The 16,016-nt window shown below is 36.1% G+C and overlaps 1 protein-coding gene across 8 annotated transcripts in view; it reads left to right on the top strand.

Moving 5' to 3' along the window:
* The window catches only part of CNKSR2 (connector enhancer of kinase suppressor of Ras 2), a 295,703-nt gene that overhangs the window by 50,659 nt on the left and 229,028 nt on the right, over nucleotides 1–16,016 (top strand). For all 8 annotated transcript variants that reach the window (XR_004180567.1, XR_004180566.1, XR_004180565.1 and 5 more), the window contains exons 2-3: nucleotides 9,307–9,470; nucleotides 15,533–15,735. Coding sequence is in view for 4 of the 8 variants with exons in the window: in XM_021933018.2 (XP_021788710.1) it covers nucleotides 9,307–9,470; nucleotides 15,533–15,735 (367 nt within the window). In the remaining 4 variants the exon portion in view is untranslated. The remainder of the gene's footprint in view (nucleotides 1–9,306; nucleotides 9,471–15,532; nucleotides 15,736–16,016) is intronic.

Genomic DNA, 16,016 nt, shown 5'->3' with positions numbered 1-16,016 from the left:
ATTTCCCTCTTAGTACTGCTTTTGCTGTATCCCATAGGTTTTTGTATGTTGTGTTTTCATTATCATTTGTTTCAAGAAATTTTTCAATTTCCTTCCTACTTTCTTCATTGATCCACTGGTCATTTTGGAATGTATTGTTCAGTTTTCATGTGTTTGTATAGTTTCCAAAATTCCTCTTGTCATCAATTTCTAATTTTATGCTTTTGTAGTCAAAGAAGATGCTTGAGAGTATTTTCGGTTTTTTGAATGTTTTAAGGCTTGTTTTGTAACCTAACGTGGTCTGTCCTTGAGAATGATCCTTTTGCTGAGGAAAAGAATGTGTCTTCTGCAGTCTTTGGATGAAATATTCTGTACATATCTGTTAGGTCTATTTGTTCTATAGTGTAGATAAAGTCCAATGTTTCTTGGTTAATTTCTGTCTGGAATATCTGTCAAATGCCGAAAATGGGGTGTTGAAGTCTTCAGCTATTATTGTACTGGGGACTCTCTGTCTCTTTAGCTTCATTGATATTTGCTTTTATATCTGAGTTCTCCAGTGCTGGTTGCATATATATTTGAAATTCCCTTGTTGAATTGACCCCTTTATGATTCTATTATTTTGCCTCTTTGTATAGATTTTGTCTTGAAATCTATTTTTTCCTGATATGAGTATAGCTACTCCTGCTCTTTTTGTGTTTCAATTGGCATGGAATATCTTTTCCATTCCTTTATTATCACTCTATTTGTGTCTTTATAGGTGAAGTACGTTTCTTTATAGGCAACAATTCACTGTGTTTTGTTTTGTTTTTAAATTTACGCATCCACTCTATGACTTTTTATTGGAGAGTTTAGTTCATTTATATTCAGTGTTACTATTGATAAGTAAAGACTTCCTCCTGCCATTTTGTTATTTGTTTTCTGGCTGTTTTGTGGTCTTCTCTTCCTTCTTTCTTTCTGTTCTATCTTCCTTTTAGTGAAAGTGATTTTCCCCATTTGAAATGATTTAGTTTCTTGGTTTGAGGTTCCCATGAGCCTTGCAAATACTATCTTAATAACCATTATTTTAAGCTCATGAGGACTTAACCCTGTTTGTGCTAACAAACAAACAAGCAAAAAGAAAACTAATAAAAACTGTACGCCTCAACTTCATACTCCCACTATTTAACTTTTCGTTGTTTCTATTTAGATCTTATTGTACTGTCTATGTCTTGACAAGCTGTTGTAGTTTTTATTTTTGATTGGTTCATTGTTTAGTCTTTCTACTGATAAAAGGAGTTTACACACCACAATTACAGTGTTATAATATTCTGTGTTTTTTGTGTGGTTATTATTGCCAGTGAGTTTTTTGCCTTTAAATGACTAGTTATTGCTCATAATGTCCTTTTCTTTCTGATTGAAGTACTTCCTTCAGCATTTCTTGCAGGGCAGGTCTCATGTTGATGAAATATCATGACTTTTATTTGGGAACATCTTTATTTCTCCCTCATGTTTGAAGAATATTTTTGCTGTTTATGCTCTTCTAGGGTAAAAGATTTTTTCTTTGGCACTTTAAATATGTCATGCTACTCTCTGCTGGCCTGTAAGTTTTCCACTGAAAACTCTCATTAGATGTATTGGAGCTCCATTGTATGTTGTTTGTTTGTGTTCTCTTGTTGATTTGAGGATCCTTTATCCTTGACTCTTTTGGAATTTGATTATTAAATGCCTTGAGGTAGTCTTCTTTGGGCTAATTCTGCTTGGTGTTCTATAACCTTCTTGTACTTAGGTATTGATATATTTCTCTAGGTTTGGGAAGTTCTCTGTTATTATTCCTTTCGATAAACCTTCTACCACTGACTTCTTCCTCTTCCTCCTGATTAAGGGCAATAACACTTAGATATTCCCTTTTGAGGTGCCTGTAGGCATGGGTTATTGTTTTTTATTCTTTTTTTAAATCTCCTCTGACTGTATTTTCAAGTAGCCAGTCTTCAAGCTCACGAATTCTTTCTTCTGCTTGACCAAATCTGCTGTTAAAAGACTCTGATGCATTTTTCAGTATGACAATTGCATTTTTCAGCTCCAGTATTTCTTCTTGATTCTTTTAAATTATTTTAATCTCTTTGTTAAATTTATCTGATAGAATTCTGAATTCCTTCTCTGCGTTATCTTGAAATTTCTTTAAGTTTCCTCAAAATAGCTATTTTGAATTATCTACATGAAATGTCACATATCTTTTGTTTCTCCAGGATTGGCACCTGGTGCCTATTTCGTTCATTTGATAAGATTATGTTTTCCCGAATTGTCCTAATACTCATAGATGTTCATCTGTTGCTGGGCATTGAAAAGTTAGGAATTTATTATAGTTTTTGCAGCCAAGACTTGTTTGTACCCATCCTTCTTGGGAAGGCATTCCAGATATTTGAAAGGACTTAGGTGTTATGATCTAAGCTGTACCTGCTTCAGGGAGCACCCCAAGCCCAGTGATGCTGTGGTTCTTATAGACTCATGGAGGCCTTCTTGATGATCTTGGACAAGATCTGGGATAATTCTCTGGACTACCTGGCAGAGACTTTTGTTCTCTTCCCTTACTGTCTCCCAAATAAACAGTCTCTCACTCTGTTGTGAACCACCTGGAGCTGTGGGTGGAGTGAGACAAGCACCCTTGTGGCCACCACCACCGTGACTGTGCTGGGTCATACCTGAAGCCAACATAGCACTACGTGTTGCTCAAGGCCTGCTTTAACCCCTCCCTGGCTACTGCCTATGTTCTCTCAAGACCCTGGGGCTCTACAGTAAGCAAATGCCAAAGCCAACGGGCTTGTGTTCTTCCCTTCAGGGCAGCAATTTTCCCCAGGCCCTGGGTGGGTCCAGAGGTGCTGTCTGGGAGCCAGGGACTAGCATTTAAAACCTTAGAAGTGCACCTGTTGTTCTGTTGTACTGCGGCTGATCTGACACTCAAACCACAAGATGTAGTTCTTCCCACTCTTCTCTCCCCTTTCCAAAGGCAGAGGAACCCCCTCCCTCCATGGCCACCATCACCACGAAACCACAGTGAGTACTGCCAAACTACCACTGCTGTTTCCTTAAGACCCAAGGTCTCTTCAATTAGCTTGTACCAAATGCTGCCTGGCCTGGGCCTCACCCTTCAAGGACAGTGGGCTCCCCTCTGGCCCAGGGCAGGTCCAGAAATGTCATCCATCTAATAGCCAAGTCCTAGAATTGTAGACCCCAAGAACCTGCTTTGTTCTCTACCCCCCTATGCATGAGCTGGTACCTAAGGTACAAGACAAAGTCCCCTTTCCGTTTCCCTCTGCTTTTTTGAAGCACAAGGAATTGTGCCCTGTAGTCAACCACAGCTGCAAATGTGCTGGGTCTTACCTGAAGCCAACAAGTCTCACAGTCTCATACAGGACCCTTGATGTAGTACTTGGGTATCATTGCTGCTTATTCAGGGCCCAAGGGTTCTTCATTTAGCTGGTGATGAATGGTGCCAGGATAGGGTCATTCCCTTCTGGACAAGGATATGTCTAGGAATGTCATCCAGGAGCTTGGACCTGGAAAGGGGCCCTCATGACTCTGACTGGGCCAAGCTAGTATCCAAGATGCAGGATAAAGTCTTCCCCACTCTTCCCTTTTTTTCTCCTCAAGCGGAAGGAAGGAGTCTCTTTTGGAGCCATGAGCTGTAAAGCCTGGAGTTAGGGAAGGGATAATACCAGCACTCTCTTGGCCACTCTGGCTGGTGTGTCACCCCTATCCACTGTCTCTGGGCCCTGTTCAGCATTAGGACTCTCCTAGGATTTGCAGTCTTTGTGGTCTAGACTGTGTTTCAAGTTCATTTATTTAAATCCTCAGAGCACTTTAGCCCATGGTGGCAAGGTTTGTGGGAACTCATGTTCCAACTGCCAGGACTGACGATTCCACTCTAGCTAGGGCTGGTTTAAATGTTCCCTCTGTGGGTGGGTATCAGCTGAGTTTGATCTTGTTTTCCTTTCTGCTCTATCAGGACAGCAGTAAGTTCAATGCCTCACAAATTGCTGTGCTCTCCCTCCAGCACAAAGAAACACTCTAGTAACCACCCTACCACTGCCTGGGCTTGAGGGAGGTATGGCATCACTGCTTAAGACTTTTTTTTTTAATTTTTTTTTTTTAGGTTTTCAGTGTCTTTTTCAGTGATACGAAGTTAAAACCGGGTACTGTGAATGCTCACCTGATTTTTGGTTCCTATGAGGGTGCTTTTTTGTGTAGATAATTATTAAATTGGTGTCCTTGTCAGAGGCTAGGGAAGGCAATTAGTGGAGCCTTCTGTTCTACCATCTTGCTCCACCTCCTCCAACATTTTCTTTGTCTACTTATACATCAGTGGACACTTGGGTTGCTTCCACCTCTTGCCTATTGTGAATAATGCTTTTATGAACATAGGTGTACAACTATCTCTTCAAATATCTGCTTTCATTTTGTTTGGGTATATACCCTGAAGTGGAATTGCTGAATTCTATGGTAATCTTTTTTTTTAATATTTTTTTCTTTGTTTTTTGGAGAGTAGTTTTATTAGCTCGGGATATAATGGGATCATCACTAGGAGGGCAGGGTATTCCACTGGTTACCATGTGCAGCTGTCTGGGGAGCACGATAAAATTCAGTCCAGGGTTCTGTGCTGGGGAGCAGGGCCTTAAAAAGAAGGCAAATTGTCCAGGGAAGTAGTAGCTGTGAGGGTCATGGCTGGCCTGCTCCACTCTACTGCACTGAATCTCCTGATGCTTTTCAGGCTCCTGTCCATCCTGCATCTGTATGGGGCAATGGACCATCTGGCCTAAAATTTTATCCTCAAGTTTGATGTAGGCCAGGCATTTCTGCTTCTTTCCACTGGACTTGACTTTGCACTCAGAATTCTTCTTCCAGAAACTTGTATACTGGAGCTTAAATTCTAGCCTCACAAAGGTTCCTGCTGGGAAGAGTGTATCCATAGCACTGCTCATATTGGTCTCCCTGAAGCCTCACTGCATAAGTGGATGCTTATGGAATTTCCCCAGGGCACCTGCAGGCCCTGCTCCTAGGCCCTTAGGAGCTCAGCCCTGCCTAATCCCATGGTGCCCAGCCATAGGGCCAGCAGGATCAGCAGCTACTGCATGGGTTTCCCTCAGTCACCCTGGACCTTCCTTCCTGCGCCTTCAAGAAATTTCCTAACCTTCACCGTGGCTAAATCTTGGCCTTAGCTGTCAGTCTCTTCCTGGTCTCCTCCCCACATCCCTGCCCCTGATGCTCTTTCCTACTGTGGGGGCCTATTTTCACTTATGTACTTATTTTCTCCCTGGAATTATAAACCCTGTTGATAGATTAACATCCTTAAAGCCAGCAAAGATAAACATGTTTCTATCTTCAGGATAATCAGTTATTATTTGGTCTACAATACAACGTAACATTTTTAAAATGTATTTTCAGCCTTACTGTAAGAAACAGTCCAATGGGAACTTATAGTTGTGTTTATCAAAAGAGTTTGTTGAAGGTGTTGTTTATTACATTACACAAGGATTTCTTCCCACAAGAAATCCTTTTTGCTGACTTTAGTGTCAAAAATGGATGGGCATGTTTGAGGTGATGGATATTCCAATTACCCTGTTTTGATCATTATACTTCACATGAATGTATCAGAATATCACATGTATCTCATAAGTATATACAATTATTATATATCAATTTAAGAAAAAACTGGATGGACTTCTCTGAGAAACTGGCTTGCTGTTATCTAATGAATGTTTTAAACTATTAGTATTTTTCATTTGTATGAATTTTTTATATTTTCATTATTCTGGCTCCCACTTTATGACTAACCATATCTTCCTTTAACCATATTTTTCTCATCTACTTTCAATTTGTATTGCCCTCCTGAATTGTGTATGTGTAAACAATATACTTAAATGCCTTTTCATGCAAAGCATAATTTAAATAAATACATATTAAACAAAGACCTTAAAATTTTAAATGGAAAATAGAAAAACATTTTTGGTATAATGACTTTTGGTATGGTACAAACAAACAGTCTAGAGGTTTGGAAACCATCCTTTCCATTCCTCCCTCACTCCTAATTCTGCATAGTCTTTAAGAGCATGGATTTAGAGTCAGATGGACTTGGGTTTAGACCTTGCCTTACCATTTATAAGCTGTGGGATCCCAGGCATGGTCCCTAAATTTAAATTTTTTTATCTGTAAAATCAAGATAATGATATACAGTTCATAAATAATAGAAGGTATTACTATTATTCAGCATCAGTTCTTCTATATAGAATTGATATAAAACTATTGAAAGTGTAGCCTTTTTCAAAATAAATTAGGACAGAGTAAATGAGAACAGTTCCAGAAGAAAATTATCCTTCCTTTTAAAATTTTATTTGGTTTCCTTGAGAATCCTTGTGAAAACAAATCATATACTACTTGTTATAGAGCAACTACTTGCTTGTAGGAGGATGACTGTTAAGGATGCCTTTGAAGAACATAAAGAACAGGGGTTTCTCAGGTCAACATGTATTATATTGGTTTCAGTGGTATCTAAAAACTATTTGCAATGTTTCCCCTTTCATTCATTCAAATGCAACTTCAGATTGAATGCCATCTGGGTACCATACACAGTATTGAATTCATCAAGAGTATGCTAGCATGGACTTTAGTCCTTGGTAGTTTTAATTTTTTTTCTGGTAGGTCTAGAAGAGTGTAATTTCATTAGCCAATGTTCTATGTTATTCTTCTTTTTCATTTTAATAACTGTATGTTTCTATCTCCATTTACTCATTTATTTTTGCAAGGGTATGAATCCACTTTATTGTTGAGATGTGTTTTTTTTTTTTTTTTTTTTTTTTTGGTCTTGAGATGGTGTGATATAGTCAAAGTAGGTTAGATTTTGGATCCTCTGGGACCAGGTTTCAATTCTTGGTTTTCCTGTCAGTTACTTACTGTGTACACTTAGAGAGTTACGTAGTCTCACTGACCTTTAGTTTCTTCACTTCTGAAATTGGTATAACAGTAGTCTCTTTGACACTACTTGGCATCTCTCTGTTTACTCCCATCCTCACCATTATCCTGTAATCTTCTAAAGGAATATTCTACATGCAAGGCCGTCACTTTCTCATTTCCCAGTCACTGCTCAATCCCGTAGTCTGTCTGGCTTCTCTTTGCATTATTCTAATACTGTTCTGGCTAAAATCATTGATAATCTCTTAACTCTCAGAGTGCTTTAGTCCTTATCTTACTAGAATGCTGTGCTGCATTTAACACTTGTCTGTCATGCCTTCCTTATTATTACCTTGTCCTCTGATCCATTTTTGTTTTCATTCGTAGATGCTGCTTTGTCTGATCAACCCTCAAGTTTTATGGACCACTATACCTTTCACCCTATACAGTTGAGGGAGATTGGTTCCAGGAACCCCCACAGATACCAAACTCTGCAAATGCTCATGTCCCTTATATAAAATGGTATGGTATTTGGATATAACCTATGAAATCCTCCTGTATACTTTAAATAATCTCTAGGTTACATATAATACCTAATACAAGTACTGCATTCCTTGAGGTCTGTGTCTTATTTACCCTTTTATCTCCAGCATTCACAGCAGTGTCTGACAAATAATTCCTTCATTTTTCCCCTTGTTCCTGACTTTGGAGTCTTCCTTTTAAAATATAAATCCTGTTTAGCTATGTGGCACTGTAATTAGTACCAACTCCATTTAGGTATTCAGCACATATTTATAATGGTATCAATTTACATGTTTATTTTATTTACAAATATCTCAGTGAACTCTCACACAGATCCATAATGTTGTCTTATAGTTATTAGGCAGGGAGTCCCTCATCTTACTCACAGACTATTAATCTACCTGCATCTACATCCTGCATCTATCTGCTCCTTCCCTCCTTTTTCAATAGAGATGTACAGTTCTTATCGACATTTAAATATCTTCAAGTCTTAGCATCTTTAAGAAAGAAAAACAAACTCGATATCCTCTTATTTTTTTCTTCTCTTATGTAGCCTGACTGCTTTGAAGATTCCTCAACTCATTCGGTGCTGGCTTATTGCCATAACTGTGAAAACAACTCTCAGGAATGTCACTAGTGACTTTCACGTTGCTATATCCAGTGAGAACATTTCAGCCCTCAGCAGTATACACATACTAATGGAGAATGAAAGAAAAAGCAGGTTGTATAGAGAGGCTACAAAGTAATTCTAGTTACTTTAAGGAAGTTTGAGAATATAGTAAAGACATCTGTGGCCTTATACTAGACCCTGTCAGGAATCACAGTGCTTTTAGGACTGACTCATTTTCTTTCTCAATGGCTGCATAATCTCTCTGTTTGGAAACTTGACTTCCTTTTGTACATCTTTTCTAATTTCGTCTCTGTTTTTTCCTATTTTTTTATAATTTCTGCTCCTCCATAACTTCAGCTGGAATGTAGCCCATTATAGCCTCTGGTCTCCCTCCTTGACATAATGAGGACCTCTTAGTTTCAGCTAATTGCCTCATTTTCTTGGTATTCTTTACTTAAATTTCTAGAGCGTTAGTTTTATTAGTCCAGTTCATCATTTGTATCAAGCCACTTCACAGATGATTGAAACCAACTCAATCTATAGCCTAGCCAATCACGTATGAATTGCGCCGTGTAATCCTGATTTCTACTTTTAGATTTGAGTAAAATCCAAATTATAATGGATTAAGGAATGCATCACAGGTGAGGAAATAAGGGTAAGGGCTTGAATCCAAAGAGGGTGACAGACTAGTGAGGAGCACACATGATCAGTGAAATCAAAATAAGGATTTTGTGTTTTGTTTTAAGATGGCAGAGATTTGAACATAGAATGAGTCAATTAATAGAAAATAGTTGAAACAAAGAGAATTTAATTTTTTAGTTACTGAAGTCATCTTAAGGTGGCAGGAGATGGGACTACAGAGTACAGATAGATAGATTAGCTTTAAATGGGAAAGACACCTCTTCCTCTGAAGTGGGGTTTAAATAAGAAAGTAAGAAGGTGATGCACATAAATTTAAAAATAGGGGAACCTGCCTGTTGGCATACTTTATGAAATAGTCAGCAAGGAGAACTGCACAGACGTGAGATAAAGATTTCCAGTACGTGCTGAGGAAAATTCAACTAGGTACCTGACAACTATGAGTATGATGACGTGATTTTCTTTTTCACCATAGCCCATATGTAGGTTAAGAAAGGGTGAAGGATTTGGCTAGTTCAGAGTTAAAATGGACTTAATTTGTGACATGGTAGCACTAATGCTTGCTTCTCCCACCCTTCACGTTTGTTTGGTTTGGCCATGTTTTCATTGTGGTCTTTCATACTTGTATTTTGTAGGTCTTGATGACTGTTTGCAGCAGTATATTAAGAACTTTGAGAGGGAGAAGATCAGTGGGGACCAGCTGCTGCGCATTACACATCAGGAGCTAGAAGATCTGGGGGTCAGCCGCATTGGTCATCAGGAACTGATCTTGGAAGCAGTTGACCTTCTGTGTGCATTGGTAAGGACATAAAACTGGTGAAGAGGGAAACTTCCCTTTTCTTCTTTTGTTACTTTTCCCTTTTTTCTTCTCTTCTTTTGATAATTGAAATGCAAATAGAAGAAAAAAACCCTGATTCTCAACCAACTGGACCTGATATTTTCTTCCTTCCTTAAATTTTTATGATGTTAGTGCCAAATAACTGTTCCCTGTTTGTAACATCTTTTATAACAGTAAGAGTTGGGTATATCAAAACCTTAAGTCCAGAGTGTATGTCTCATAAACAGGACTCTTCATAGATGAACCACTCATGTGCTAGGCTCTCACACTTTGAGAAAGGAAAGAATATTGATGGTTGACAGTGTTATATACATACAGTCTAGACATTTGAAGTTTGACCTATGAACAAGGCTCTGCTGACCTAAACCTACTTAAAAGCATGGCATCAGAAATAGATGTCTAGACCACTTCTAAGTTTGAACCATGTAGCTCTGGTGAATCCTTTCAGATGCTGAGCTTTAATCCCTGTACAGTTCTGGGTTTAAGCACCAGGTTTAAAGTCATGTCATTTGGATGCTTCATTATGTGATTGAGCTCTTCTGGAAGTTAACGCGGAAAATAAATTTAAACACCAACTTTTTTTTTCTGTTTATTGAGCAGTTCCTTAGTTGCAGTCCCCAAAGAAGTCAAATGTTAAACTTCCTTCTTACCCCTTCCTAATGTAATGGATATACATCAACAAGTCAGAAGTACAGATACATTTCAGTTTATGCAACAGATGCTTTCTGGGGAATATAAAGCAAATTTCTGGGTTGTGAATTCTGATTTTCTTCTACATACCATTATGAAATCAGGAGGTGAGATTCCTTATCAGCAAGCTGAGTTGACTAGTCCAGGAAATTTTACTATTGGGACTGTATCTTTACCTCCTTCCCCTCTGTCCCCAACTGCTCTTCGAATTTTGGTTTACCCTGCTAAGTCTTGTCTCTCTGATCTTCACTGGCCATTCTACATTTTCCTTATGTCTACTGTATTCTTTTCTTTTTCAACAATTACATATTCCTGCTCAAACAGTGCTATCGCTGGGAATGCAAAGATGAAAAAGACGCAGTCTGTACTCCTAAAATATATACAGTCCATTAAGAAAGACAGTAGCCATTAGAAGACAACATAGATTTAAAGAAAATTCCAGGGGAGTGTAGAAGGAAATGAACTCTTCTGAGGGATTCAGAAAGTGTAGGTAACGTATGCATTTGGTCTTACAAGATGATTAGATGTTTGCCAGACAAAAAGTTGGAGAAAAGTTATCTAAGCAGAAGAAATATCATGTGTAAAAACAGAATTGTGAAAGAATATTGAATATTCAGAGAAAATTGAGAATTGTCATTTAGTTTGTGTAGAATGGGAAATGATGAGAAAAAAAGGTAACACCTTACACCTTGTATCACATTACAATTCTTTGCTTAGGTTCTTTTATCCTTTAATTCATATTGGACTCCTCAAAGGAAGACACCTTTGTTTAGTTCATATTTTTTATTTAGCTTTCTGCCCAGTGCTAAGCTCATAAAAGATGTTAAATTAATGTTATCTTGCTGAATTAAACTCTCTTGTCTTTCTTCAAAGAACCGTAATTTTTCTCTTGCCTACACAGCCTTTGACTTTGAGGTTTCTGTTCCTCAAATAAGGAAGACATAGAAAAATTAGCAGATTCCTTTTGTTTCTTTAAGCTATACTGTATTTTCATCTACCTTGTCTTGAAGTTATTCCTTATGTGCATAAATGTTTATGGCAGCTGATGAGAATCAAAGGTTTATTTAGTCACTTATTTATTCATGCAACATATATTTATTAAGCATCAGATATATTGTTTGCATCATGTTATTCTAGAAAGAAGTAAGCTGTTCATGATTTGGAGGTGTAATAATATTTCAAGCTATTAAGCTATCATTTAGTATGCTTCAATAGAGAGCAAAGAATATTAACTGAAAGAGTAAAAACATAAATAAAATATATATAGAGAGCTTAATGTATGGGCCTTGATTTGTGTTCTGACAATACACTTTTTATTAGGAACTGTAAATAAATCATTTATGACAGGATAAGAACAGTTTTCATTTCATTTTTCATGTACTTATAATTTCAGGCATTTTGCATGAAAGATTTGATGTTTGCAATTGCTGGGATTTGTTTCTTTGCAACATAATTGCTTGGTTCATTCATCTTAAAATAATTTATTTTCCAAAAAAATTCATTAAAGCAAGCCTTTTAAGACTCACTCGTATTTATAAAGCAATGTATTATAAAGCTAAAAACCTGCTACACGATGCATTTAAATTAAGAACTCTACAAACCTGCACATTATGCACATGTACCCTAGAACTTAAAGTATAATGATAATAATAATAAAAAAAAAGAAAATGTGGCGCATATGCACCATGGAATACTATGCAGCCATAAAAAAAAAGAACTCTGAATAAAATGGCATTGACATTGTAAAATATGTGGTGCCAATATTAAGTATTTCTAGTTAAGTGGTTAGTGAAATTTTGCCACTGGTGAGGATATAGCTGACATTACTTTTCTAAAATGTTAAATGCGTATGTTTATTTCTTTCAAATGCTTTTGCATGCATATGATTGAAAGAGAAGGCTGATATGAACTTAGCACAAATTCATTAAGACTTAAATGGCTGTGTTCGATCAGTTCTAAGTCACTACTGGTTCTGGCACATGGTAATGGCCAAGTATATGAACAAATAAGTAACATATACGACAAACACAGCAGCTAAGTACATTTCATGTCTAAGTTTTTGTTTTCTTGAGGTAGTCCTTTTTATACTAATAGTAATACCAAGTTTTGCTATGCATATCCAATAAAAAGCAAATCTGTAGTGAATAAACCTGCATTTTTAAAAAGTTGATGCAGTGCCCTCCGTACCCCTGGCCTAAAGCGAAAGGTGCTTGATTTACTTGTCGATTCTTTAAATGGTGGGTAAGAGTGTGTGATGTACTGGTGACTTACCAAGTCACAACAAACCATCCACTTACATGAAAGAAATAGCCAGAAGGTATCTGTATTGGTAGTAATTGAGAATTGTAATGATAAAAATTAACTTGAGGCTGGGCATGCTGGCATGCCTGTAATCCCAGCACTTTGGAATCCTGAGGAGGGCAGATCACTTGAGTCTAGGATTTCAAGACCAGCCTGGGCAATGTAGCAAGACCACATCTCTACAAAAAATTTAAAGTACTGGCATACACCTGTAGTACCAGGTACTCAGAAGGCTGAGGTAGAAGGATCGCTTGAGCTCAGGAAGTTTAGGCTGCAGTGAGCTGTGATAATGCCACTGCACTCCAGCCTGAGTGACAGAGCGAGACCTTGTATCAAAAAATAAAATAAAATAAATTTTAAAAATTAAAAAATTAACTTCAGAGATCAGTTAATCTTTTTTGTTAAAATAGTAGCACATAAATCTGTTTACATACAGATAAGCTTCTAACCTATTATACTCTTCTAAATTTTTTAAACATGTTTTTGGATTATTAGTGTAGACTAGAACAAGTTTTAAGAATTTCCTTCCCCATCCTCTGCTACATATCTTTTAAAGATTCTTTTTGCCTCTACATTTCTCTGTCCTCCACATTTTTCACCTCTATTCTGCATAATGTATTTTTAGGAGGTTTCCAAGTTAGACCTTCTGAGAGTATCCTTCCAGGTTTTGTCTGGATGTTTATTATATTCCCTAATTATTGAGTCATATGAAAAATAATAATTTTAGTTTCTTAAATTTTGAAGACTCTGAAATATTTTTACTTTGCCTTTGGATTTTTATTTATAAGAAGACTAATATTATTTTACCTTTCCTAATAAATCATTTGAGATGCTAGTGTTATATAGAGAGAAATAATTTAAAATAATCTTTTATGAAAGCTAATGGCTACAGAGTGAAATATCAGTTACCAGGTTGATTGAGTAGGCTTCTCTCTAATTGTTATAATTTGAACTTCTCTAAGAGATTACTATATTTTGTTGGCAGACAAATGTTTTCTTATTAAAATCATTTATACACAAAAATGAAAAATGCCATCATTTTTTACTTTAGAAAAATGCTTTAACACAGGGAAAACTTCTAAAAATACTTTTCAGTATTTTCATTTACAATTACATTTACAGAAGAAGTATCATTTACAGTTAGTTTGTATAGTTATAAATTGTTCTTATCTAGTCATTAGAGAGCATCTTTTATAAACATGAGAGGATTTCTTTCATTCTATAGTGACCAGCTGAACAAACTCTCCCACATTTCACAAATAATTCATTCTCAGATGCAATATAATTTGAATAGAATGTTGTTTTATTTGCACAAGCCAAATCTTTTAACTTGAGAGAAGAATATTACAGTTCAAATTAAGCAATGAATATTTAACATATTAATACTATGTTATTTTAGAAAAATTTATAACTTTAGAAGAAAGTGTTCTTTTAATATGTAAATTCTAAGCAAAAGACAAGCAGACTTTTATCACCATTAAATCTGTAGTGGTAACATACATAACTTGGTATTTAATGTTTAGACATCAGAACCTTCCTCTCCCCTCATTTTGTCTCCACTAAGTTTTCTCTTGTCTTAAATTGCCATAGGAAAAAAGACACCTAAATGTTGTACAAAGTAGGTACCCAGTGGTTGTTGACTTAATAATATAGCTTAATTTATTGTATTACTTAATTTCCTTTTTCACTCTTCATCTTACACTTTGATTTAATTATTGTTACCATGTTTCTGAGAGTAGGAGTAGAATATTGATGCTAAGGAATGTGGTAGACATATCCACTCACAGATGTCCTGGTGACTTGTAGTTCCATTCTGAACTCTGTCTAGTTTAAGTACTGAGTTTTTTAAGCAAAAAAAAAAAAAAAGAAAGAAAGAAATCTTCCCATACCTCAGTTTCCCCAACTATGAAAAGGTAAGTCAAACTTAGCCTCCCAGGCCCAAGCAAATTCTTACATTCTTTGGGTTTTGCCATTTTCAGTAAGGTGGTAATAATTTTAACTTTACACACAACTGTAATGTACATGCTGCTAAGTGATTTAATCAAGATTATCCTTGGATAACATTAACCAGCCTTTTTAAGGGGTGTTTTGCAACTCACAGTTAGCTGCTTTACATTTTAATTGTAACTTATGAAAACTTTCCCCAAAGTTTGAAGGGATCCTACAATCTTTTTCTATTTGAAGATAGTAAAAAGGCTTATTATACTTATTCATATAACCCCTTTCTGCAATAAGATATAATAGACAAGATATTTAGGATGAATTAACAAATATTAGTTGAAATGTGAGAACAAAGAAAAGAAGAAAACAAATACACTTACCAAAAAGTCACTATGATTGCTTTTAGTGTGCTTCATGTTTAGTTGTGAGCTAATATAGCCAGGACAAAAACAAAAATAATTTTAGTTTCATAATTTGTATTACAAAAAGGAGAATGTGTGTTAGTTCCCCTGAGGAAGCAGAGTTTTTCCTGATGTCATATTATAAAAGAAACTTTTTATGCATCATTATGTAGAGTACGTGTATTTTTTAATCTGATTTATTTACCTGATTTATTTCTTGCTTTTTCATTTTGTTATTGTTGGTTGTGTTTATTTTCCTAACTTTGGGGAAGCAGAATTATTCCTAGTACCTACATTCCTGACCATGCGTATTGTTAATTGAATATATACTCAAAAATAATTGTTGATAATAATTAATTTCACAAGTAAATAAACTTAGGTTTTGGTTTTAAAAAACGAATTTATTATTTCTTACAATCTTGCTATCTTGGGTAGCATAGTTCTAAGATACAATGCCCTTATCTTTCTTTATTCATGTTAGTACTTAACACATTTTATTATAATTTCTTTATATGACATCTCCCCAAATAGTCACTTAACTGTGGGCTCCACTAGGTCAGGAATCCTATCTAATTCATTTGTAACTCTAATGCTACCCCATTGCCTGTGCATAATAAAGTATTCAGTAAATATTTTCACGAATGAATAAAATTGACTTTAAGTATATTCTCTCTCTTTTTTATAATTCAGAATTATGGCTTGGAAACAGAAAATCTAAAAACCCTTTCTCACAAGTTGAATGCATCTGCCAAAAATCTACAGAATTTTATAACAGGAAGGAGAAGGAGTGGCCATTATGATGGGAGGACCAGCCGAAAATTGCCAAACGACTTTCTGACCTCAGTTGTGGATCTGATTGGAGCAGCCAAGAGTCTGCTTGCATGGTTGGACAGGTAAAGTCTTCCACGTGTTTCATAAGTGTCCTCTCCTCAGACACCAGTTTGAATATAACATTATTTTGCATTTTCTTGTGAAAGGATTGGACAGGCAGAGGAGTACCAATTAATAAATGTCTAATGATGATTTAGACATTTAGATTTAATACCCCACAATATAGGGGTATCAAACAGATATTAATCCTTTATAAAATTTGATATCCAACTAAGTAGCCAATCAATAATTAGTCCGACAACTGTAAAATACCCTGCTGCTTTATAAGCAAAATCATTATTTG

Source organism: Papio anubis, chromosome X, assembly GCF_008728515.1.
Source record: "Papio anubis isolate 15944 chromosome X, Panubis1.0, whole genome shotgun sequence".
Classification (NCBI taxonomy): domain Eukaryota; kingdom Metazoa; phylum Chordata; class Mammalia; order Primates; family Cercopithecidae; genus Papio; species Papio anubis.
Note: the sequence above shows the minus strand (reverse complement) of the source record. Positions and strands in the feature narration are given on the sequence as shown.